Source organism: Arvicanthis niloticus, chromosome 16 (genome assembly GCF_011762505.2).
Source record: "Arvicanthis niloticus isolate mArvNil1 chromosome 16, mArvNil1.pat.X, whole genome shotgun sequence".
NCBI lineage: Eukaryota > Metazoa > Chordata > Mammalia > Rodentia > Muridae > Arvicanthis > Arvicanthis niloticus.
This window is the reverse complement of record NC_047673.1, coordinates 5,783,350-5,809,456: the sequence shown is the minus strand read 5'-3', so window position 1 is coordinate 5,809,456 and position 26,107 is coordinate 5,783,350. Positions and strand designations below refer to the sequence as shown.

The following is a 26,107-nucleotide window of genomic DNA, read 5'->3' as shown; positions in this document are numbered from 1 at the left end:
GGTACTAATGGAGTGTCCTCTTGTCCTGCGCTATTTCAGGTTACAGAACACACAGGCTCATTTATGTGTCTCATAAAGTGGCATGTAAATTATCACAATCAATAAAATCGAGCCACATTTTCTTCAAGCTCCAAGATAAAAAATCCTGTCATATTGTTACGTTTCTTCTGGGTAGAGATAATGCTTGGTGATAGAAGCATAAAAGCCAGCGACCATGGTCGCTGGCTTACTCACTGCCATAGTTTGCACATACACGGGTGTGCGTGAAAGGGTGTGCAGTCACACACAACTGCACACGTACAGACACCAACCATGGCATTTACTGATCTCTTATTTTTTTTAAAGAGTGCGATTTAAAATGGAAGATGCAGTTCAACACACCCATTGGAGGTTAATTTTATGATGATAATTACTACATGGATGGTTTCCCCCAAGTTTTTTGCTATTCATCAATAATCATAACCATAGCCGAATACACGCTAAAAACAGAGCAGGTTCAATATTGGCTTGGGTTATCTTGGCGCAAAAATCATCATTAGGGTGTTTAAGTCACAGTTTATACAAAGGGTAGAGCATCTATGGTCTTCAGAATCACACCGTGCAATTATTTTTCTTAAACCTGTCATTGTAGTTGCAATAATAATTTGTAAATTATGCAGGGCATTCCACGGCGAACCTCCAGGACTCGGTACGAAATAACCAAGGTTAAACTGTAAGATAAACTCTGGTCACGAATTGTTTCATTTAGATACTTTCTCCCTAGATGGCTAAGGGTTTGTTTTGTTTACACATCCAGATCAGAATTCAAAGCCCGCCTTCTGTGAACTCGGATCATTGCCCTTCCTAGCAGCCCTCACGCTGTCAGTTAGGAGACATGACATGCAGGTGCTTATTTGTCCTCGACTTTGAAAGTCACAAAGGCCACGTAGATAGAGAAATTCAAAGCAGCAGTTCAAGGGCATCTTTGGCTTGGCGCTGTGCCCGCGGCCGCGCTCCTAGGTTCGGCTACGCCCGCCCATAGCCCGGGTGCTGGGTGAGGATGGTTTGGGGCGCGGGCTGGGAGCGGTGAGGGCGCGGGGCGCCGGGAGGACGCCCGCCAGCACCCGCTCCCAGCTCCCCGCTCCCGCCCAGGCCCGCCCTTTCCCGGCACTATGGAAACCGCATTTTCCTACGCCAGCACGCCCTCCTCCTCTCTCCTATTACATCCAGAACAGGCGACTTCCACTTCCCGGGAACCTGACAAGTGAATGGCTCTGATGACGCCCCGGAAAGAGCCCACGGCCGGGGGCGGGGGCGGACGCCTGCGGAGGGTGGGGCGGGTTCCGGGGCGCCCCTCGCTCTGCTCGCCGCCGGGAAAGGGCACCGAGCTGCCATCGACCCAGAGCTCCCAGGCAACGATGCTCGTAAACAAGCCGGGCCGCGCGCCTGCCACCCACAGCGGGCACCGCCCTGCGCCGCGCGCCCACCCCGGCTACTGGGGTCCGACCGCCGCCCCGCACCAGCTCTGACCTACCGCCCCCGTCCCCCCACCGCCCACCGCGGCGGAAGCCTGGGGCCAGTTAGTAGGGCGCGAGGCGGGAGCACAAACCCCGCACCCTCCTTCTCCATGGCGGGCTTCCCGCCCTGGGTGGCATCGCCCCCGCCCGCATCCACAACGAGCCCCTGATTAATGAGCCTGGCCCGGCCCCCGCCGAGCCCCGGCCGGGCCTCGGAGGGGGAGGGGGAGGGGACGGCGGGAAACGCAGCCCGGTGTCGGCCCGCCCCCCCCGCGTCTCACGCTCATTGGCCGGGCTCGCTGTCGGTCGGGGAACGCGGCGCCAATGCGGGCCGGAGGGGCGGGGCGTCCGAGCGAGTGTGCCTGCGTAACGCAGAGTCACGTGTTGTTTTGCTCTTAGTTCAGTCACTCGGTGCGCGATGTGTTACTCACTGTGCGGCGGGGACCGCGACAAGCCCGGGTCGTCGTTGGTGGCAGCAGCAGCAGCGGCAGCAGCAGCCCCAGTGGCGGCGTGGGCCTCGAGTGTCCGGACCCAGACCAGCATCGCGCAGTGCAGAACGGTGGCAGCAGGCCGGCCGCGCGCGTTCTAAGCTCGTCCCCGCGGCTCGGGGACCCCGACTCTCGGCCCAGCCAGCCAGTCCCCGGGCGCCGCCCGAGAGCCCGGGAGGCAGCGACCGCGGACAGTCGAAGCGGGGGGCGGCCATCGCCCGCGCCGAGCATCCTTCGGAGCGGCGGAGGGCCCTGCGCCACCGAGCCGCGCGCGCCTCCTAGCCCACCGCCTGGGCCCGGGGGACGCGCGCGCGTGGCCGGGCGGCCGGGCGACGGGTGGCGGGGAGCCGCCCCCGCCCGCGCCCCTCGGCCCTCATCATCCCCTGTTTGCCCAGCCGGGCAGAGAGGCCTGAAGTGGCGGCGATGGCTAGTGCGCCCTTGCCTGGGCCCCCCGCGTCGGCGGGCGGGGACGGCCCGAACCTCAATAACAACAACAACAACAACAACAACCACAGCGTGCGCAAGTGCGGCTACCTGCGCAAGCAGAAGCACGGCCACAAGCGCTTTTTCGTGCTGCGCGGCCCCGGCACGGGCGGCGACGAGGCATCGGCGGCTGGGGGGTCGCCGCCGCAGCCTCCGCGGCTGGAGTACTACGAGAGCGAGAAGAAGTGGAGGAGCAAAGCGGGCGCGCCGAAGCGAGTGATCGCGCTCGACTGCTGTCTGAACATCAACAAGCGTGCGGACGCCAAGCACAAGTACCTGATCGCCCTCTATACCAAGGACGAGTACTTCGCCGTAGCGGCGGAGAACGAGCAAGAGCAGGAGGGCTGGTACCGCGCACTCACCGACTTGGTCAGCGAAGGCCGCTCTGGCGATGGGGGACTGGGCACCTCCGGCGGTTCTTGCAGCGCCTCTCTCCCGGGAGTCCTGGGCGGCTCGGCGGGCGCCGCTGGCTGCGATGACAACTACGGGCTCGTGACGCCCGCCACAGCAGTCTACCGCGAGGTGTGGCAGGTGAACCTGAAGCCTAAGGGACTGGGCCAGAGCAAGAACCTGACTGGTGTGTACCGCCTATGCTTGTCCGCGCGCACCATCGGCTTCGTGAAGCTCAATTGCGAACAGCCGTCGGTGACGCTGCAGCTTATGAACATTCGCCGCTGCGGCCACTCGGACAGCTTCTTCTTCATCGAGGTGGGCCGTTCTGCCGTCACCGGTCCCGGCGAGCTCTGGATGCAAGCCGACGACTCGGTGGTGGCGCAGAACATCCATGAGACCATCCTGGAGGCCATGAAGGCACTCAAGGAGCTCTTCGAGTTCCGGCCTCGCAGCAAGAGTCAGTCGTCCGGGTCGTCAGCCACGCATCCCATCAGCGTGCCGGGCGCGCGCCGCCACCACCACCTAGTCAACCTACCCCCTAGCCAGACCGGCCTGGTGCGCCGCTCGCGCACTGACAGCCTAGCGGCCACCCCGCCAGCAGCCAAGTGCACTTCGTGCCGGGTTCGTACGGCCAGCGAGGGAGACGGCGGCGCTGCAGGCGGAGCCGGGACGGCAGGAGGCAGGCCGATGTCGGTGGCAGGGAGCCCCCTGAGTCCCGGGCCGGTGCGCGCGCCCCTTAGCCGCTCGCACACCCTGAGCGCCGGCTGCGGAGGCCGCCCGAGTAAAGTGGCTCTGGCGCCGGCAGGGGGAGCTCTGCATCACAGCCGCTCCATGTCCATGCCCGTGGCGCACTCGCCGCCTGCAGCCACCAGCCCAGGCAGCCTGTCCTCCAGCAGTGGGCACGGCTCGGGCTCTTACCCGCTGCCTCCAGGCTCCCACCCGCACCTGCCTCATCCTCTGCACCACCCCCAAGGCCAGCGTCCGTCCAGTGGGAGTGCCTCCGCCTCGGGCTCCCCCAGCGACCCGGGTTTCATGTCCCTTGACGAGTATGGCTCCAGCCCTGGGGACCTGAGAGCCTTCAGTAGCCACAGGAGCAACACACCTGAGTCAATCGCGGAGACCCCGCCAGCCAGAGACGGCAGTGGGGGCGAACTCTATGGGTACATGAGCATGGATAGGCCCATGAGCCACTGCGGCCGCCCATACCGTAGGGTCTCAGGGGATGGGGCCCAGGACCTGGATAGAGGACTGAGGAAGAGGACTTATTCCCTAACCACGCCTGCCCGGCAGCGGCAGGTACCTCAGCCTTCCTCTGCCTCTCTAGATGAGTACACTCTCATGAGGGCCACCTTCTCTGGCAGTTCAGGTCGCCTCTGTCCATCTTTCCCTGCGTCCTCTCCCAAAGGGGCCTACAACCCTTACCCAGAGGACTATGGGGACATTGAGATTGGTTCTCACAAGAGTTCCAGCAGTAACCTGGGGGCAGATGATGGCTACATGCCCATGACCCCTGGGGCAGCCCTCAGGAGCAGTGGCCCCAATAGCTGCAAGAGCGATGACTACATGCCCATGAGCCCCACCAGTGTGTCTGCCCCCAAGCAGATCCTGCAGCCGCGTTTGGCAGCCGCCTTGGCCCCCTCCGGAGCAGCCGTGCCAGCACCCCCTTCAGGGGTGGGCAGGACCTTCCCAGTGAACGGAGGCGGCTACAAAGCCAGCTCCCCAGCGGAGAGCTCCCCAGAAGATAGCGGGTACATGCGAATGTGGTGTGGCTCCAAGCTGTCCATGGAGAACCCAGACCCTAAGCTGCTCCCCAATGGGGACTACCTCAACATGTCCCCCAGCGAGGCAGGCACCGCAGGGACCCCACCTGACTTCTCAGCAGCTTTGCGGGGAGGCGGGGAGGGCCTCAAAGGCGTCCCTGGCCACTGCTACAGCTCTTTGCCCCGCTCTTACAAGGCTCCCTGTTCCTGCAGCGGAGACAATGACCAGTATGTACTCATGAGCTCCCCTGTGGGCCGGATCTTGGAAGAGGAGAGACTGGAGCCCCAGACCACCCCGGGGGCTGGCACCTTTGGGGCAGCTGGTGGTAGTCATACCCAGCCTCATCACTCAGCAGTGCCTTCCTCCATGAGGCCAAGTGGCATCGGTGGTCGCCCTGAGGGCTTCCTGGGCCAGCGCTGTCGAGCGGTGCGGCCCACACGCCTGTCGCTAGAAGGACTGCAGACCCTTCCCAGCATGCAAGAGTACCCTCTACCCACAGAGCCCAAGAGTCCTGGCGAGTACATCAACATTGACTTTGGTGAGGCGGGTACCCGTCTGTCTCCGCCTGCCCCCCCACTACTGGCATCCGCGGCCTCATCTTCTTCACTGCTCTCGGCCAGTAGTCCTGCTTCATCCCTGGGTTCAGGTACCCCAGGCACCAGCAGCGACAGCCGGCAGCGCTCTCCACTCTCTGACTATATGAACCTAGACTTCAGTTCTCCCAAGTCCCCCAAGCCTAGCACCCGCAGTGGGGACACAGTGGGCTCCATGGATGGCCTTCTCTCTCCAGAGGCCTCATCCCCGTACCCACCACTGCCCCCACGTCCTTCCGCTTCCCCTTCCTCCTTACAGCAGCCTCTGCCACCTGCCCCAGGAGACCTATACCGCCTGCCTCCAGCATCAGCTGCCACGTCCCAGGGTCCCACTGCTGGCTCTTCAATGTCCTCTGAGCCTGGGGATAATGGTGACTATACCGAGATGGCCTTTGGTGTGGCTGCCACCCCGCCACAACCTATTGCGGCACCCCCAAAGCCAGAAGGTGCCCGAGTGACCAGTCCCACATCGGGCTTGAAGCGGCTAAGTCTCATGGATCAGGTATCTGGGGTGGAGGCCTTCCTTCAGGTCAGCCAACCCCCTGACCCCCACCGGGGTGCTAAGGTCATCCGTGCAGACCCACAGGGGGGACGTCGTCGCCACAGTTCAGAGACCTTCTCCTCTACTACCACCGTCACCCCAGTGTCCCCATCCTTTGCCCACAATTCCAAGCGCCACAATTCGGCCTCTGTGGAAAATGTCTCTCTCAGGAAAAGCAGTGAAGGCAGTGGCATCCTGGGAGGAAGTGATGAGCCGCCCACATCCCCGGGACAGGCACAGCCCTCGGTGGCTGTGCCCCCAGTGCCTCAAGCTAGGCCGTGGAACCCCGGTCAGCCTGGAGCTTTGATTGGCTGTCCTGGAGGCAGTAGTTCTCCCATGCGCAGAGAGACCTCCGTGGGTTTCCAAAACGGCCTCAACTATATTGCCATCGATGTGAGAGGCGAGCAGGGGTCCTTGGCGCAGTCTCAGCCGCAGCATCCACAGCCAGGAGACAAGAACTCCTGGGGCCGGACCCGTAGCCTTGGGGGGCTCCTCGGCACCGTGGGAGGCTCTGGCGCCAGCGGAGTGTGCGGGGGTCCAGGCACTGGAGCCTTGCCCTCTGCCAGCACCTACGCAAGCATTGACTTCCTGTCCCATCACTTGAAGGAAGCCACAGTTGTGAAAGGTGAGGCCCTTTGACCTTGAGGATGGGAGGGGGTGGAGTATTGGGTGGCTTTGGACGCCACTCTTCCTAGTGTTTCCTTGACTTAAGTGCCAGCATGCTGGCTGGGCCTTCTCCCTGTTGGCTACCATGTCATTGTTGTCTTTCTCCAAAGATCGAGCTTGGCAGGAACGTCGACTTGGCTTTTGAGTAGAGTTGATGTCTTCCCCCGTGGTTGGGAGACTTTGACCTTGTTTTAGGTCCAGCCATCTCTTGCCTGGGTGCTTGTGGTCCTGCCCTAACCTTTTTTCTGCATCAGTGTAAGTTCTACAGAGTGGAAAGCTGCTTAGATCTTTACAGTTGAAAGTGCTCAAGTCACTTTTCACCAGGTTCTGTGTGAGCGACTGGGCCCCAGGTCATTGGGGCTCAGATACAAGGCTTATTCAAACATACCCAAGAGCCCCTCATTAAACTGAGCATGAGTCCCCATGGCTGCTCACATGGAGACTGTGACAAGCCTGTCCATCAGAGTCACTGTAAGTAATTCTCACAAGGGAAGTGGTAGTAGCGTGACTTGACTTACTTACCCTGATGGCAGCAGTTCTCACCTGTGCATAACCGGGAGTTTCCTGGAGGGTTTCCTGGCTGTGGGTACTAGGCAGGTAAACCTCGCAGGATTTCTGGTGCTGCAGGACCAAGACCTGGCAAAATGGCATTGTTAATAAGTCCCCGGGGAAATGCTGGAGCTGTTGATGTGAGCACACCAGGTAGCAGATCCCTGGGGAGGTTTGAGAACTCCAGAGCCATTAGAAGGTCCTTGCAGGGTGGTGGAGCAAAGGCTGGGGGTTGGCATGGGGAAGGGCTCTGCTTCTCAGAGCACCCCAGGCGGTAACACTCAGCCGTGTTGAAGGGTCAGAGGTTAAAAGAGCATGAACATACAGATGGATCTTTTTTAGGAACAGTGGGTCTGAAGGGTGCCCAGCACTGTCCCTCCTGCTTTTTACCAAATATCCATGAGCACAGAGATGGGATTGCTGTGTGGCTGGCAAAGCTTTCTGTCTCAGAAATGGCTGGAGTGCTCAGTTCTGTTCTCGTCTGTGTTTCTACATGGGGCTGCTAGCAGGACAAACTGTGTGTCATGGTGGAGCCAGTTGATGTGGCCTGAAAGCAAATTGGTGGTCTGGGTCTCAAAGGGACCTGTATACTTTTGATTCTTAAAGTAAGCAGGCTAGTTGAATGCTGTCTACACTGAGACCGTGTGTTCTAGTATATTTGGCACCATTAACTCATTGGAGCCAGGCTTACAGCTTGGGACAAATCCTGGCAAATTGTAGGGTAATAGATGAAAAGCTAATTCTTATTATTGTAATTACAACTGGAGCAGAGGAAGAGGAGTATCTAGGAATTACCAGTAGTACAGCACTTCAACGGCTAATTAAATCAATGGGAAGTTGGCAGCATTGTCTCTTCTGTGGTGAATCTCTCAGCTGAAGGTCATTTTGTCAAGGTCTTCTTAAATAGTACAAAATTTCTAGTGCTAGCTAGTGAGTTGAGGATAGCTAAGCCGCAGGCCATATAAACACAACAGTGTGTGAGTGAATGAGGGAAATCTGTCTGTCCGCCTCACTCACACACACTTACTTAGCCACTTCCATGTCCCTGGTAGAGGGAGTAAACATGTGGAGTTGAGGCTGGGTGGCTGGGCATCTACTTTGGGAATGCAGTCTGAAGTCCATGCTTTAAAGCTTGAGGCCTGTGGTATAGTCACTACATTCAGAGAAGGGGTTCCCTGGCAGATCAGAAAGCAGGTTGACCTGCAGGAGTGTGTTTAGACACCTGGCTCATCTAGTTCTGCGGTTTCCCACGAGGATAAAATTCCTACCAGTCTTCGGGATTCACACGTGTGAAGTCTAAATGGCTCTCCACACAAGTAGACAAGGGAGGATTTTTTGGTTACTGTTATTCTGAATTCTGTGGGTATCATGTTAAAAACTCCTTCCTAAAAGGGGGTATTTTAAAGGGAAAACGATAACTAACAATTCATCTGCCGTGCCAAAGCCACATGTTCAAGGGGTGGCGTACAAGCCAAATTAGGTTTCTAGCAAATTGATTTGAGCAGAGAGCAGCCTCACAGTGGGGGGAAGTGCGCATGCCATCTTAGCTTGCTGAGCTGGGCCCTGGATGTCTGACGAGCCACAAAGGACCATTGGGAATTCCAGGGTGGACATCTTTTTGTGTATAGTTCACGTGCAGGGAGATCTTGGTGGTGTGCACAGATTAAAAGTCCTGTGTAGAGTGGTGTGTTTTGAGAGCTTGTTTTGTAGAAGCGTGAATTTGAAGCTGAAATGCAGAATGTCTTCTCTGCTTACCAGGCTCTGCCCAGGCTTAGCAGTGCCCTGTGCTTCCATCCGAAGTTCTGTAGACACAAAGTCCTGGCAGTGTCCCATAGTCGACTGCAGTTGATTTGGAAATTGGGTTGGGGGTGGATCTTAAACTCAGCTGATTAAGAAGCTAGGAAACACCAGGTATGTGTGCGTGTGAAGAAAGTTTGATTAGTCTGTTAGAATTGTTGTCTTGTTGGGAACTGAAAATTAATTGGGTTAGCTATGTTTTAAAACTACTTCTGATAAGACTATGCACATTATTCCCAATAGGACTGGATTGTTATGGTCTCCCCCTCATGGTTCTCCTTCAGAGAGGGATTTTCATTCCGTGGGTTTCTAAAGTGTAAGAAGCCGATTAGATAGATAAATACTGTGGAAAACACCTACATTGAGTTTTGTTTGATCAAAGGTCTATCCACACACGTCCAATTTCTATAAGATTGGCAAGTGAGTGTGGTGGTTGCAAAGGAGCTGGGAAAGGGGGGTATCCTTGATTTAGTCTAGAAAGTCCTGCCTTTTGGAAGTGCTTCATCCCTGGAGCCAGTGCAGTAGCCTTGCCAGCCTCTTATCTCCCAGTGGGTGACACCTGGGCATAGTGCAGGGTGGCTCCCACCTCCTAAGGAAGAAGCAGCTGAGGTGCTAAAGAAAGCACTCAGGCTTTGATGAATGAAAATCACGTGGCCAGTTCTGCTTCCTTTATTGAAAGAAAAGCCTTTACTGAAGTAGTTCGGAAAAGGAAGGAGGGTGGGGCCAGGAAGCCAGGGTTCTGGTTGCTAATCTTCTCCAGAGAGCCACATACCCACGTTGTCAGCAGTTGAGTCCCATCCCTCCCCTGCTGGGGTCAGAAGAAGAGGAAAAGAAGGGTGTCCTAAGCCCATACAGGGGAAGTGCTGCGAAATCAGCTGCTCCATGCTATCAGGAATGTGGGCAGTGAGGGTACTTTGAAAATAAGCACTCTTAAATTAAAAATTAGTAAATAAAACCTGATCGAAAGGGCAGTGCCTGGAGACCGGAGACCATGCCTTCTGAACCGCTTACCTTCCTGTCCCACTGTTGGCTGTGTTCCTTTCTTTAAAGAACCACACCTCCTTCTTTTAAGAATTCAGCCAGGTGGGTAGCTCTGCCTTTTAGAGCAATGAGAGGAGAGCAGCATAACAAAACAAGAAAAGATTCCAGAATTTAAAAAAAAGTAAAGGAAGATAAAGAAAAGAAATTCAAATTACATTGTAGCAGAACAATGAAAAGCAGACCTGCTGCCGCCCTATCTTCAAAGCACACTTATATTCCCCTCTGTGATGTCTTCAGGTATTGAGAGCTGTTGACGAAGGGAGGCTATATAATTAGAATATACATTTTAGAAAACTGACTCTTAATGTTGGAAGCTCTAATCTAACGGCCAAGCCCTTAAGCTTCCAATGTTTAATTAGCCAGCATTCTGTTCAGCAGGGATTCGGTTCTGTTTGTTGACTTTACTGGGGGGGGGGGTCACTCCTGAAGTTTTGATTTCAGCACTGTGCTGTCTGTCTATACGGTAGGAAAATGCTGGATTCTTGATCTTCACTGCCCCCCCCCCCAAAAAAAGAGCAATTTTAATAGCAGCAGCTGGGCATAAAGGCGTTCTGTTAGAATCCTACTAACAGCTTTTCTTTGGAAGCATATTCTAAAAGCTAGGTAATTTTGCTATCAGATTTGGCAAGCAGGCCAGCTTTTTGTTTTGTTTGGGGAGGGGGACCTTGGATAGTACAGAATTGAATGTTCTTTGTTCACCTTGGAAACAGGGGAAAATGTAACTTTATTCTTTATTGACATTGCCAAGTAGGGTAAGGGCCACTATGACTCAGAGGGGAGAGGAGCCCCACTTGTGGTAGGGACTCTGCTAGTCTCTCTAGACCAGCTTGAATAGAGTGTATGGTTTAATACAAGATGTGCCAAGCATTTTAATGTTGACATTTCAGTACACATTTTCTGCATCTCCACAGTGAATGGCTACAAAGGTTATGTACCTTAATAGCTATGGGTTTGGGGGGCAGCAATGCTTTCCAGATACAAACAGAGTACTCTGTATTCATTTTAGTGTTTCGAATGCATCAGTCAAGACTGCAAGGCAGAGGAGGTAGTTGAGGTGGATAGCAAACTGGAGGGTAGGTGTTTCTGGAGGGAGATGCTGACTTCAGTGGTGGCCACTGGTCTTTGAGTGCCTTTTAGGGGTAGTTTCCTAGGCTCATTCTGAGGTGCCCTGAAGTAACACATGCAGAAGAAAGTTGGACTAGACAGGGAAGCATGATGCACACAGGAGCTGCTTGTTAGGTGCAGAATGTGCCAGACACTTCTGAGCTTGGCAGTCTTACTTCTTAATTTAATTCATTGTGTTAAAATGCTGAAATAGAGTCAGTTTAAAATGTACAGGCAGCGTGTAGATGATAAAGCAGTTCATTTAATAATTGCAATTTCTTTTCCTGTTAAACTAGAAAAAATACTGCTTTACACAGTCATAGTTATTTGTCCAAAAGACGTGCTAAAAAGAGCAGGCAAATGATTTAAACCCCATTCCACTTTCTTGTGTGTGGCGTTTATGCAATGATATTTGCAAAATATTTTTTACTTCTAGTGCATTTACTGAAATTGGGTCAAACAGTTAGACCCATGATATATCTTAAAGATAAACCATTACATGAACTTGGTACAAAGCCTTTTAATATTTATTTTTAAAAGTATTAGGTTTTTCAGAAGCATGTGTTTAGAACTGATGTTTGTGTATGTTTACCCATACTGTTTTTTTTCCCAAAACCCCTCTTTGTATTGCTAATGTATTTTCTGAGCACATTCAGTCTTTATACAGTCACTTCAAAAAATATTAGTCCACTACTCTTTTATCTATTAAAGAATTAGTACAGGTTCTTAGTGATTTACCACGGTATTTAAGCTTTGGGTTTTGTCAGTGCGTAAATGTAATCTCTATAGTTCATCCTAGGATACAGTTTTCATTATCTCTTCAAAAGCCCTGTGTTGGCATTAGGGGTGACTCTGCTTTTTTTCGTGGTCACAGTGCAGTGTTTAATATTTATTACTACAACATGCTTTCTCTTCTCACTATGTGGACTTAACTTGGACCATTTTCAGGGACCAAAGCATGTTATTAACAATCTAGAAACAAGCTGAACACAAGATGATGCTGGAAGAATTCTCCTCATGGCGTGTGGTGAAAAATGAAACAAATATTCTAAGCAAAGCTGAAAGGAAATGTCCCAGGGCAGAAGTGGGTGGGATTCAAAGCCGTTTCTTTGTAGTGTTTTATTTCTCTTAAGTATAACGTCATGTGACATTTATACATCTTGTGATGTCTGCAGAATCAGCTCTTATAGGTGAGTGTTTTGCCTGTATTTATGTCTGTACACCACATTTGTGATTGTTGACTACAGAGGTCAGAAGAGATCATCAGAATCCATGGAGCTGGATTTTCAGAAGGTTGTTAGCTGCTTTGAAGGTGCTGAGAACCCAGCCCAGGTTCAAAGGAGGAGCAACAAGTGCTCTTCAGAGCTGAGCTATTGCTCCAGCCTCAGACTCTGGATTTTGATGACTTTAAAGAGCCTGGTGGTCAGAGGGGCCAGGTGACCTATCCAAGGTCCGTAGGAAAATAGGAAGGGTGCTCTTGGCCTCTTAGGGCCTAACCCATGCTCTTCATGTTGGACTATCAGCGTGGACATAAACACTCTACCTCAGCGTTTCCCACTGACCCTGTAGTTCTTGTTTCACTTGTGTGGCAGTGAATTTCCACCCACCTCGTTTTCCTCCTTATGATATTCAGAGTAAAATAGGAACAGTTAAAGAAGAAGAATGGACATTGTGGGCAGGCCCCCTTCCTGAATTATTTTAGCCAATTCCCACTGTCAGTTTTAAGAACTTCGTGGTGCTAATGTCCCACCCCCAACCCCTTCTTATATAAGTCCTCTTTTATCCATGGATTTTTCAAACTTATCTTCTGGTGGTCACTTGTGGTCTGGCTTCCCCCGGACCTCTTGAGGCCTCCTGAAAATGTTTCTGTTCCTCTGGCAGTCTTTAAGTTTTATCAACGAGCACAAGAGATGGTACTTGATATAAAATTTGGTCTCCACATACATTAAGCCCCTTGAGCTCAGTGTGGGGACAGTATGAGGTGCACGGTAGGATCCATAAGTGCCTTAGAGGACATAGAGCTGGGAACTGCTACCTCAACAATGTGCTTGCAGGCTGGTCGTGTTTAATTCGGGTAGAGTAGTTATTAAATACCATCATAAGAGCATTGGAGAAGGTGAGCCAGAGGTTGGCACACCTCAAGTGATCATCTGGTTGCTGTGCCTGTTTTCTGGGGTCAGCTCTCTTTACTGGAACAACTGAATGTGTGTACAACAGTCCCCCATCCCCCACTGTTATACTGTATAAGGAGCTGTTTGGGTATAGACAAAGAGTGTGTTTGAGGTAGAAAAGCAAAGTGCCCATTGAGAAGATCGCTCACAAGAGGCAGAGGAAAGCAGGGAATGTTGTAAGGAAGACATTTTTTTTTTCCAGGCTAGTTCATCAGGAAGGCTGAGGCCACCTAGCAGCGCTGAAGCCAACGCTCTACTCTGAGAAGAGAGCCAGCCCTGCTGACCTGTGATGCCGGGTTAAGATTCTTACCTTTTGTGTCTTTGTCCTATGCATGGAATATCATATACCCCTCACAACCCGTTAGCAGCTTCCAAAGAAATGAGTCATTAACTCAGTTAATGATGAGTAGATTTGGAAACTCACCAACTTAGAATTAGCCTCAGGACCAGTTTGCAGATAGTCAGCTGTTGCAGGGTGGTTATCTTCCCAGGACTAAGTATCCCACAGGGTCTTATTTTTCTTAAGGTTCTTAAAAAAATGTTGTGGGGAAGAGTATTTAGCTGGATTTTTGCAAATGGGTTTCATTCAAATTGAATTGGACACAAGCAGCCCCTTTTGGAGGTAGTGTGATTATAAAAGGATTCTTAGGCAGACACACCAAGTGTTCATTAGATACAGTTAAAAACCGTAGCCTGCCATCATGAACAGCATGTGTCCAGAGCAGGCTGAGAGACTTCCAATTATACTAGAACTGAGGCAGCTTCTCCAGGTTCAGGAGAGAGTGGGGTTCAAAGTTCACCATCTTGCCATCATGGATCTGTTGAGCACTTTCTAGAAACAGAATATTCTGGAATGGAAGAGTAAATTCTGAGTGCCCTAACAGACCAGTCCTGGCCACTGTGTCTGTTATTGAAGAAGCAAAAAAGAGGTAACGTCCTCAAAGCATTGAGAGGGAGAATGGGTAGATGCATCTTGGGACCACAGGTCCATCTTGGGGCACTGACTTATGTATTGAGTTTAGAGAGAAGAGGAATTTAGTGGGCGGGGGTACTGTGTAACTGAGCAGCCCCTGGCGAGGTGTGGTTCCCTTCATCCTTATCTCAGTTCTGAGTCTTCTGGGTGATCCACAGTGCTGCTTGCTTGAGGGAACAGCTGGCTCCTGCAGGATGGACTACCCTAGTGTTCAGAGGTGATTGTCTTCATGAGGGTGGGGGTGGGGGTAGGGGCGGGGGGCTGCCTTGGGAGGCTCTGCTGTTCCTAGAATCAAAAGTGACTTTAAGTCTAGGGCAGCAGCTTATCTCTGTGCCTTCAGCTTTGAAGGGGGATAAGATAGACTAGGCGGAATGAAGCCAACCTTTGAGCCAACAATCTTTCTTATACACACACACACACACACAGGCAGGGGGTGGCTAATACATCAGGCTTTTGCCCATTTTTTAGTTACTTTGTGGGCTTTTATGAGAAGGCAATGTTTTTTCACCAAAGTAGCTTCTGGATATATTTAAGAAGTTAGTTGTAAAACCTAGGAACTCCACTTTCTGGTGTGCTGGGAAGGAGCTCTTGCTATCACACAGACCAAGTATTGTGTGTATGCCTGCTTGCAGCTGAGTGCATTCCAGGAAGCTGCTTGTTACTGCTGTGACCCTGCTGACCTATGCCTTCCTAGTTGTGAGAGAAAAGAGCCAACCTCTTCTTCCCCCGGAGTTAGGCCACCCTGGGCTACTGCCCTACCTTCTGCCATCTTCAGGATCTCAACCAACCCTGGCAGATGGGAATGGTGCAATGGGTGAGAGGTCTTAGAAATAGACTGAGATGACTCCACTAAAATTTAAAAGTTTGCAAAGGATGGTTTGGAGACTGGGAAACAATAAGCAGGATTTGCCCTTGGCTGAGGCGCTGGTTTTTGTGTGACAAGGACAGCAGTTGTGTAAATAGGACTGTGTGGTACTGAGCAGGTATGGCAGTCAAGAAACTCCTAGGCCTTGGTCCTCAAGAAACACCTGGAAAGGAGAGTCTAGTGGTCACTTTGGATGTTCTTCCAGTATGGAGATCTGGCTTGCTTGGAGAAGTACCTTCCTGTGAGTGCAGGTGAGGCTGAGGATGGCCAGTGTGAGTGCACGAGAGCTTGGAATTCTCCTAGTCTGTCAGTATGCAGAACACACCTGACAAATGTCTCCAGCCGGCAGCATGCGTGGTTTTAGAAGCTCGCTGGTGTTTGGAACCAGTTCAGCCTGACTCTGCTAAATCACATTTTAATAAGTCACTATAGAAGCAATGCCTTAGAGAAATGTCTGTCCTGACAAGCTAGGAATGAGATTCACCCCTCCATGTCTCACCTCCACGGCTCGCTACTCCTTCCGGAAGTCAGAGCATAACTTGCTGCTTTCCAAGGGAAATCGAGGAAAAGTTACTTTTCCACGATTCGTGTAGACCACGACTCACATGTGTAGACCACGACTCACATGTGTAGACCACGACTCACATGTGTAGACCACGACTCACATGTGTAGACCACGACTCACATGTGTAGACCACGACTCACATGTGTAGACCACGACTCACTCACATGTGTAGACACGGAAATTCATCAAAGCCAGATAGTCCTCTATGATGGTGTTCTGAGGGCATTCTCTTGAAAGAACCATCCTTGCCTTGCCTCTGCCTCCATCCTCCTTTTATAGTTTATTGTCCTCTGACCATGAGATGGGGCCCTTTTTTTACAGACCTTCCTTCTGAGTAGCCATGCCCAGTTGCTGCTAGGTTTCCTCCCAGCTGCTGCAGAGGGCTTGGGAGAAGACAGAAGTTCACAGGATATCTGCTGATGTCCTGATTAATCTACAGGTCACTGGCTCTGCCCCTGGACCTGAATGACCAGAGCAGGTGACATGTCTATGCTTTGGTTCTAGCTATCCAAGGGGCTTGGGAGGGCTGGGGACAGTGGCTTTGTCTACTGTCCTCGGCCTAGCCTTTCATCTTCTGTCACAAGAAGCCTGGGCCCTGGCTCTATCCCAGGGGTCCTGGGCTTGAGTGTTCTGGTATGGGTGACTAGTAGAGACCCTGCTCGAGCTGAAGAAGTCTTTTTAAATGTGTGGTATGAACTTGAGTGCCTTGATTACCTATAAGGTGCACCCACACTGCCCGAATACATGTGGATCATGTGTAATTGGCTGACCTGTACCTGCAGTGGCTGGGAGCAGGCAGGGTAGCCCTTGTGGTGGCTGGATGCTGTGCCACTTTGTGGTATACAGGAGGCTTTGGCTTGGTTCTGTCCTGCCCTGGTTTGAGTGGAGCAGGGAGGTAGTTCCCCTTCCCCTGCACCTTCTCAGACTTGAGCTGAGTGGGGTTCTCTCTCTCTCTCTTTTTCTCTCTTTCTCTCTTTCTCTCTTTCTCTCTTTCTCTCTCTCTCTCTTTGCTAGGACCTGTTTCCCTGTAGCTTCACATGCCTCCCAGTGGTCCCTCTGCTGCTAGAAATCATAGGTATTAGCATTGTTGTTCCTGATGCACCTTAGGAGGGGGAGGGGCCATGACAGCAAGTACCTTATGTCCTGTTGCTGTGACTCCCCAAACAACCTGAGGAGCCAGCAGCCTTCCTCAACAGCTCTGGTGCGCAGGTCTGGAGAAGTCTTTGTAGTTCAAAACACGGCATGTGGCTGCTTGCCTGCATGACTGAATATACTCAGAGAAGTGAAGGAGTCTGACCACAGAGTGTGAGTCATGCCATAAGCATGTGCTTCTGATGTAAAAATCAATATTCATGTATGTTTTGTTTATAGACACTATGGTTTCTATATAGAATCTCCTTTGATGGTTTCACTGTGATTCTTCTAGGGGTGTGGATGAGGTGGGGAGAGGTTATCCCTGTCTTCAGGAGTGGGCGTGATTGACTTAACTGAGAAATCACCTCATTGATGGTGACCATGGTTCTCCTGGGTCTGACTGACTAGTTGAGTCATCATGCCTTCCACACATGCATTTCACTGAAGTATGGGTTTCTCACTGTGTGGGTTTCAGGGTGCAGGGATGGCTGCAGAGAATGACTCTGTGCCCCTGTCCTGGTCCCCAGGGACTGGCAGTGTGAGAGGTGGCTCATGGCTCATGGGGTGCAGGCTGGGGCAGAGGCCCTGCTGAGCTCTGCATTTTAGTTCCTTGTTGTTATGACAAAACATCTGGTAAAAAGCAACTCAATAGGGTTTATTTTGACTCCAAGTTTGAGAGTACAGTCCATCATGGAGGGAAGACATGGCAGCAGGAGCTTGAGACAGAAAGTTACATTGTATCAGTCAGGAAACAGAAATAGATGAACAGTGTTCCTCAGCTCAGTTTCTCCCATTCTACTCAGTCCAAGATTCTAGCCTACAGGATGGTGTCACCCACAGTAGGTGGGTGGGTCTTCCCAGCTCTGTTAACCAGAGGTTTGTCCCCTAGGTGATTGATTATAGATTCTTTCAAGTTGACAATTAGTATTAACCATCATAGCTCCCAAGCAGATTGGTTATCAGCTGAAGGAAAGCACTTGAATCTGCTCTGAATATTTATTTTACTTTCCCATAATTTGACAAGAAAAAAAATAGAAGGTTTTATAACTTCAGTTGTAAGCATTTTTATAGTGTAAATAAAGCATAGACTTTTACATCAGTGTAAGTCATCATACAAAAAAATGTGCTAGACCTGAGAAAAGAATGAGGCCTCTTAGAGGATATTTGTAATTTTAATGCTAGTCTTGTACCAACTATTCCCATTAGGGTAGAAGCAAAGCCCTTGAAGTCACATTTTCAGATGATCTGAGAAAGATTTGGGCTGATTATGAATTGCAGGTGTGGCACGTATCAGTTTCTCTTTGCGAAGCTGAGTATCAGCAAAGCTCGAATTTAGTAGTGATCACATGGATTCTGAGCTGTGCTGTGCATTAAGAAGCCAGAGGGTCATTCTAAAGAGTGCTGGCTTCACAGTCGGTCTTATGACTCGTGGGGTTTGTAAGAGGATAGCGTGCCCTTTAGCAGACAGTATTGCATTTCTGAAGTGCGTAAGCTTGCAGATAATTTCCAGGGGTATCAGTTAGTCTCAGGTGTAACACACAGGTGGAAAACGTGTGGTGCTATTTTGGTGAACTTGCTTGTGCCTTCTCTTTGGCCAGTGGGTTCATCTGCTTGGAAGGGTTGGCAGACTGGTTCTGCGAAGGATTGGACAGTGAAAGTTCGTGCTTGGTTACCATAGCTACCCAACTGTGCTTGAGGTGGAAACAGCTGCACTATGAGAGTGACAGTGGCTGTGACCCAGTAAAACTTGACTTTCGCAGAGACTGCTGGCCTCTGCTGTGCACTGTCACCCTGTGAGATGGAAGCATTCTCCTTCCTGACTATCAGACCACCTTCAGGTTTTCTCTTTCGTTTGGAGGTTGTATTTCTTTTTCTGCTCCAAGAAGTGGCATAAGCTGTAAAGTTGTTTCGTTTTCTTTTGTTTTGTTGTAGTTCCTTGAATTTAGGTTCGTTGTCCTGAGTGCAGAGGACATGCAGGCCAGACAGAAGGACGTGGTCTCAGGCAGTCGATCAGGCAGGCTGCTTTCCCAAGGCACGACGAACATCACCTCGTCTCCCTCATTAAAAGGGATCAGATACTAGCATGGTATTTAATGTCCTTTGAAGGGAGTACTATAAAAAGCCAGGGAAAAAGTTTGCATGATCTCATACAGAGAATATTAAAAAAATAAAAAACCCTCAGGTTAAATGTACAGAGAGCTCAATAAAACTGGTTGTCAGATGGCTGGGTAAGGTGTGGGGAGGGAGGAGAGGGAACAGACACAAAGAAACTAGCAGATAGGACAGATGGCTCTGTGGAAGTCTACAAGGTGTGACAATTAATTATATTAGGGATATTTTGTTGGTTTCAAAACAAGTAACCTTTATGTACTCTTGCTACCAAAATGCAGGAGGGAACTGGTCCATCCACTCCTGGTAACCTTTCTACTATGTAGATGTGACCCTCAAATATGCACAGCACAAAACAAAACAACACAGAACAAACGGTGGGAACTGGAAGAGGAGACTGGGTTTAAGTGGATTGGTCTGATTCCTTCGCTCCCACTGGGTCCCTAAACATCTCTGCTGGAAGCCAGTGGGGAGCCTCCCATTAGACAGCACTAGGAAGGAGCTGCCCCTACCCCTGCACAACCCCACCAGGGAGGCCCTCTTCCTTCTGGCTTTTTCCTCTGGTTTTAACCTGGGATTAGAATGTCCTGGTTTGAGAGAAAGGATCCCCTAAGATACAGAAGACTCTGGAGGATCGGGGCTTAGGCCAGAGGGTGAAAACAGCTTTAATCCGTAGTGTAGGGTCTGCACCTACAGGCACCTGGGGGCTCCCAGTAAGGGAGAAGCTAGTTCGATGCCCACATTGGGAAACAGCCATCGAAACATTGGCTTCTAAAAGCCTGGAGGCTGAGCTGGCAAGTTCCCATGGGCAAAGCTTTGGGTGTGTAGAGGAAGTTTGAAGTGAGGCGCTTGCTTCACAGGCTGGGAGGCCTCTGAGTACACTGTGGCTGGGCGGTGAGGAGGCAGCCTTCCTTGAAGGCTTGAGCAGGAGCAAAGGGCAACCGCCTATTACTCGCTTCAGCCCTGAGAAAGCTGCATCGTTTCTTCAGCCCGTCTGGGATTGATTGTATCAGTAGCAAGTTACAACCCGAAGGTAGGGAGTTTGTTTAATAACAAGCATTCAAAACGAAAGGAGTTTAATTGTCAGTGGAAGTGTGAGCTCCCATAAAAGGAAGTTAGGCTTTCTCAAGCAGGTTGTCACAGGGAGCTTAATCATCCGTGTTTTCCTTTTGAATTATGGTTTTTTTTTTTTTTCCCAGTTTAGATGAAAGGTTAAGTAACCGTTTTTCTTAGAATCTCTGGGTTTGTTATCACACCCAACCTTACTTTTTTTTTTTTTTTTTTTTCAAAGTAAGGAGATACTAAATTATCAGGCATATTTTTTCTAGGAATTTCTCTTCCAACGGAAAAGCCTGTTTTTCCAACTAGTTTTTTGTTTTTCTTGTTTTGTTTTTAAGCCTAAACTTGGCATTGAGATGGACTTGAAGGATGTGGGGACTCCCAAAGGGTTCATTTCTTCCTTAATTTGATTTGCTACTAGAGATACAAAATATGTGGCCTCTGGTTTTCTTTTGTTATGCAAATCAATATTCATCTAAATAGCACTAGTAATTCAGAGACCTGAATATGTTACGGAGTCCACACCTGCTCTTCTGTGCTCTGCACAGAGCCTCCAGGACTCTGAGTAAGGGGGTCTATGTTGGGCTCTTTGTGGGAGAGAAACCTTGCAGAAGTCTAGAGACAGAACCTGGGCTTCCCAGGGTGGAGCTGCCATGACCCAAGCGTATGCCTGGGACCCTGACCATGCACAAACGCAGAGTCTCATGAAACATTCCAGTGGAAGGAAAGGTATTAGTTGGCCCGGCTCAGATGTCCCTTATATGTCTGTCTGATTTCTTGCTAACAGGCTCTGGGTTTGGTGCTCAACCTTCTATGCAGTGGGACTTCACTGTCTTGCTGCTGGTTTCATGTACTATGAAGATTTTCTCCCTCCATTCCCTGTCCCCTCTCTTCTTTCTCTGAGATCTGAGCAGAACTTTTGGAGGTGGAAGCACAGGCTCATTTGAATTCTTTCTGCTCTTTAAGTGTAAGGGAAACGGTGATCCTCAGAGACTTTGACGTCCTGGCCTGAGACTGGACGCTACTTGGGATGTATCCATGTCATCTATTATCTGTGGTTGCTGAGCAAGGGTGAAGCTGGGCTCTGTGGAAGGGCACAGGGATGGGTGGAGTTTCTATAACTTGCTTATTTGCTCTTTCGTGACTCTGGTGGGCACTTGACGTTCTGAAGGATCATCTTGGTTCTTATGGAGTTGGGTCTAGAAATACAAGGAAATTTCAAATCCTGTGACTCAGGTCTCATCATGAGTTACCACCAGATGCAGGACAGATGGTGGTGGTTCTGTCCTGTGTGCAGGGCAGGATCCTTCCTGGGTCATTCTACCATTGTGACTGGACAGACAGCTCAGAGTTTTCCCTTCTTAAGGCACACACAGAGTAGAGTGGCCATAAATTAATCATCCCTGTGTTGCCTCTAGTGGATTTGACATAGGTAATGAATAAATAAATGTGTACTGGCATCTCATCCTTAGGAACTATAAATATTTAAGGTTGAGCATGTCAGATTAGTAGCGTTAGAAAATATTTTCCTTCCTCGGATTCAACACAAACCAGCCCAGTGACAGCCTTAAAAGTAAACAGAAAGACATAGGGCATGCACATCCTAGTTCACAGGCATAGGGCACGCACATCCTAGTTTGCATCCAGGTCAGTTCTCAGCCTTGTCTCCTCTCGATGAACAGGAAAGGCCAGGGGCTCTGGTGGGAGCAGAGGCCTAATCTTTGGTGTTCATCCTCACCCCTCCCCTATTCCTAGACCTGGGCCAGCCTTCTGAGTGTGGCCCTCAGGCAAACATTCTGGCTGTGGTAGGTCAGGGCTCTGACCAACATGCTCAACATGGCTTTGCCACCTGTTCACATTGGAGAGAAGTGTTTTGTTCATTGGTATAAAGATAGCCAGTTTCTGGTGGGCCGACCAGCTCAGATACATCTCAGATCCAGGACTCTGAATTGTCCCACCCCAACATCTACCCCATTGATGAACTGCTGATACATGATACATGAAGATCTCAAACTACAGGTTCTCTACGACACAGGACAACAAGATATCCCAGAAGAGCCCCAGTGAGGACCCAGTATTGATAGAGCAGCAGAAGCCAGAGGCCTCGTATCAATGACCAATGACCAATGAGTCATTGCAGTGCACATTTGCAAGCAAAGTGTGGCCAAAAGGGCACACGGTGGGACACACTGTGACACAGTACAGCTTCCATAATGACATTTTTTTTCCTTCGTTGGTGGGGGCAGGTACAAGGAGAGAGGGAGATGAGTGGGATTGGGGTTCATTGATATGAAATCCACAAAGACCAATAAAAAATTTAAACAGAAAAAGATAGCCAGCTTCAGCCTCAGGCTGTCCTTTCGAAGAACAAAAAAAAGAAGCTATTACGGCAACCTTTCTCTACCCTATCCTCTTCAATATTTTCAGTACAGCTTTCCAGTTTTAGGTCTCCATGGAGTTGGGCTCTTCTGGCTATGTTGGGTCCACTGAGACTCCCAGACTCTCCTTGATTCTGTTTCTGCAGCCCTCCTTCCCCGGATCACTTTCTTGTGTATATATATAGAGGTTCTCTCCCCCCCCTCCCTCCCTTTCTCTCTCACACACAAACTAAGTAGAGATTGAGGTTCAAGAGTCAAAGGTCAGAATTCAGTTGGATGTTGGAGGTGTGTCTAAGCCTTACGATGATGATATTAGAGCTAAGAGGTTTGACCAATTTAAGGCTCAGTGTGACCTTGTGGTGGGTATCATAGGGAGTGACTGGTAAGATAAAAAGAAGGGGTCATCATGATGTGACATTATGTCTGTGACACACATGTGGGGGGAGGGACTTTAAACATTAGGAACAGAGAGGCTTTGGGGTAGAGTCATGCTGCTCCTCCATTGAAGGGAGAAGCAAGTGAAGATGGTAACATGCTTGCCCTCCGGTCGCTAGTCGGAAGGAGAGTTGGCAGCTCTTGGCACTTGGGGCAATGGGTGTTCTCTAAAACTGACAATGGAGCTGAAAGTTTGGGGGTCAGTTATTTGAGACAGAGCCTCACCTAGTAGCCATGGCTGACCTGGAGCTCACTGGGTAGACCAAGGTGACCTCAACCTGCAGAGACCCACCTTCCTCTGCCTTGTGAGTGCTGGGATAAAGGTGTGGACCACTATACCCAGCTAAGTGTGTGTATTTTTAAGAGTGGACCCCAGGCAGCCCTTCCCTGGAGGGGTCAGAGGTTACAGCAGTAGTGCGGCCCCTCAGCAGTGGGGGAGAGCTGTAGTAGTTGTCATTCATGCTGGGGAGGCAGACCGGTCTCCTCCAGCTGCATGTGTGCAGACAGTTGCCAGTGTGTGTGTGTGTGTGTGTGTGTGTGTGTGTGTAGACTTTTCTCACCTGTGTGTGTACTCTGCCGCCCCAAGTCCAGGACAGCCACCTTGAGTTTGCATCAAGCACCTCATTTCAGAGGAAATGTCCAACCGTGATGGCAGGTCCATGGGTTAAGGGATCTCCTGAGTTACTGGGGTTACTGGAGCACGGCTCACCAGTTTTCTTCTCTTTCTTTCAGAGTGAAGCGCTACCGGCTCCATCACTGCCGGGTTGAAAACTCTGAATCCATTCAAAGGAGATGCTCAGCATGTTTCCAACTAACGCTGCTCACTTTCCTTTCAACGGGAGCAACTCTGCATCCTGAGACTTCTGTGAATTAGATAAGGAACCAAGAGGCAGGTCCGCCTCTCAGCTGTCCCCACACGCCTGCCCTCATCGCACGGTTTGCGTTGCATTTTGTTTCCTTTGTAAAGTAACGGACTGATGGAGTACACTCCGGGAGATTAGATGTCTCCGTCGTCGGACTCCACAAGTCCTAGCCATCGCTGTCATTTCTCTTGTTACTTTTCATTTTGGCAAAGCGGATTAATCCCTCAGCATGCAAGGAGATGCTGTAGTATACATGGAAGTGGTCAAATCTGGTATTTACTGGCTTACAGTCAAAACTACCACAGTCCTACCTCAGTTCAGAGTGAAGCCGGATTGTTTGGCAGGGTACAGGGTGGCTCTGCCCAAGGATCACATACTGACCTCCATCTCTCTGTTAAGTAGATGTGGACTCTAGTCCAGGTACCTGAAACATTTACCTACGCACAGAGCCCAGTGTGGGACTGACAATTCTCCGTGGGATTGGACTTAAAGATGGATTAATCCTAATAATTCCTAGATGTGACTGGAGCAGCCTCCTTTTGGAGATCATCAGCCGTATTTGGGGGTGGGGGTGGGGAAGGGCGGATCTTTCTTTGTATCTTTACCAGGCTTGTTGACTCCTCTCTGTAGACGTTCATGTAAGTACTTAAGGTCGCAGAAGCCTTTTCTTCCCTCTCCACACGCCTCCTGTCTCTGAACCTTAGCTCGCATTCCTCAAACCAAAAACTCAACATAGGCATGCTCGCAGCTCAAGGCTGGTTTGGGTTTTTGTTTTTTAAATATATTATCTCTGACATAATGTTACTTTTGTTGGCCAACAAGGTTGCCCTGAACAGGAGGGGAGGCATTGCAGCCGTTGTGCTATTAATGGCAAAAGAAGAAAACTATCTCCCTCCCTACACTTGCCTGTCAACGGTTCTTGACAGAGACTGCCCTGGTTCTGTTGTCAGTGTTCTGGAAATGTCAGTGTTGTGGAACTGTTTCATATGTCACCTAGAAGGGCTGAGCTTGCTGGCAGAATCGCCATCACCTTGCTGCTCCGTCACAGGGCCGGAGGCCCTGCCTCCCTGCCTCCCACTTCCCAGTGCCTGTCTCCATAGTCCGTAGAGGCTACACTAACTCTTGGAAATGTGAGTTGCTGGTTTATTTTTTATTGTTGTTTTTGTTTGGGAGAGTATATATATATATATATATATATATATAAATCTATAGATATATATCACTATAGAATAATGCATTGGTAAGATAAGAAGGGGCTTTTAGAGAACGACCAAAAAAAAAAAAAATTCCATGTCTTAAAAAATATATTTAATGGCAATGCAGCTGTCTCCCTGCTTCCATGCTGAGCTTGTCGAAGAAGGTTGTATTGCAAGACAAAGTTGAATGTAAATTGACCCGCCACCCTTCACGAATTCTCAAGGTTTACCTTCCTGCAGTTACACACCTTCGCAGCACACAGCACTAGGGTGGAAATCCGTTCTGGTGTGTGCTATACTTTACTGAGATGTTAAAGGGTCTCCTGAAATCTTACCTAGTGTTGACTAGGAGCCTGCACTGTGTTTGCTGTGTAACTGAATCCCCCAGGGACCGTAGAGCAGGTCTGCTGGCTGCAGCATGTGGGGGCAGCGTGACACGCCCTCCATGCTGGGAACGGTCACTGCAGGACGCAGATGGCACATGTCCCCGATGCAGCTGACTTGAGCAAAAAGAGAAATCGAGAATACACTAAATTCCCCTCATCCTGTACATTTCAAGAAGAGCAGGCATATGCAATATTTACATCCTTAATTTAGTTTACAGAATGGAACCAAAATGTGTAAGTGTTACATTTGCCACACTTCATGCTGTATAGTGGGTCTTTGTACATTTTGCTTGACTTAATCTTAAATTTAAACTTTTTTTTTTTTTTTTTTGCTATATAAACTTTAACAGTTATTAAACAGTGTTTTCTTTGGGTACATGTTTCCCGGATATCAAGATGTTAAATATATTTCTCGCTATTGTGTTTTAAAAAGAGACTTGCCCTCCCTGTTGTCTTCCGCTGTACATGCTGTATATAGAAATCACGTGATGCCGCTGAAGACGAGAATAAACTGGAGTAGTTTAGTATGCTGTATGTAGTCTGTATTGACCATGGATGCCCTCCTTAATAGCCATATGCAATAAAATAAAATACATTATTTATGAAATGAGTACCGATTGGAGGATATTTTTCTGCGCAGATAACCAGTTTAACTTAAAACAAGTCTCATCCTGGATGTCTGGCATTAACAAGCACTGTGGAGTTTTTGGTTTTTGGTTGTTTTGGTTTGGGTTTTAAGACAGCATTTCTCTCTACATAGCCCTGGGTTTCCTGGAACACACTATGTAGACCAGGCTGCCCTCAGACTCATAGAGGTCCACCCACCTGCCTTTGCCTCTTAAGTGCCGGGATTAAAGAGACACACCACCACTCCTGGGCCCACTTGGATGCCTTTTGATTTTGATTTTGATTTTATTATAAACTGAAAATGGCTCTCTGTCATAAAACTCAGTTTCTGACAAAAGCAACTTAAGGGGGGGGGAGTGTTTATTTTGCCTCACATGTACAGGGTTGGGTCTGCTGTGGCAGGAAGAAGGTCAGAGCAAGAACTTGAAGCAACA

The 26,107-nt window shown here is 49.8% G+C and overlaps 1 protein-coding gene across 1 annotated transcript; it reads left to right on the top strand.

Moving 5' to 3' along the window:
• The first annotated feature begins 2,407 nt into the window (after nt 1–2,407).
• Nucleotides 2,408–25,656, top strand: Irs2 (insulin receptor substrate 2). The gene is made up of 2 exons (XM_034520507.2): nt 2,408–6,380; nt 23,334–25,656. The coding sequence occupies exons 1-2, from the start codon at nt 2,408–2,410 to the stop codon at nt 23,336–23,338; spliced, it is 3,978 nt and encodes a 1,325-aa protein (XP_034376398.1). The 3' UTR covers nt 23,339–25,656.
• The last annotated feature ends 451 nt before the right edge of the window (nt 25,657–26,107 follow it).

Bases quoted from the DNA above. Each gene is read 5' to 3' on its own strand.
- Irs2 (XM_034520507.2), top strand. From the start codon at position 2,408: ATGGCTAGTGCGCCCTTGCCTGGGCCCCCCGCGTCGGCGGGCGGGGAC.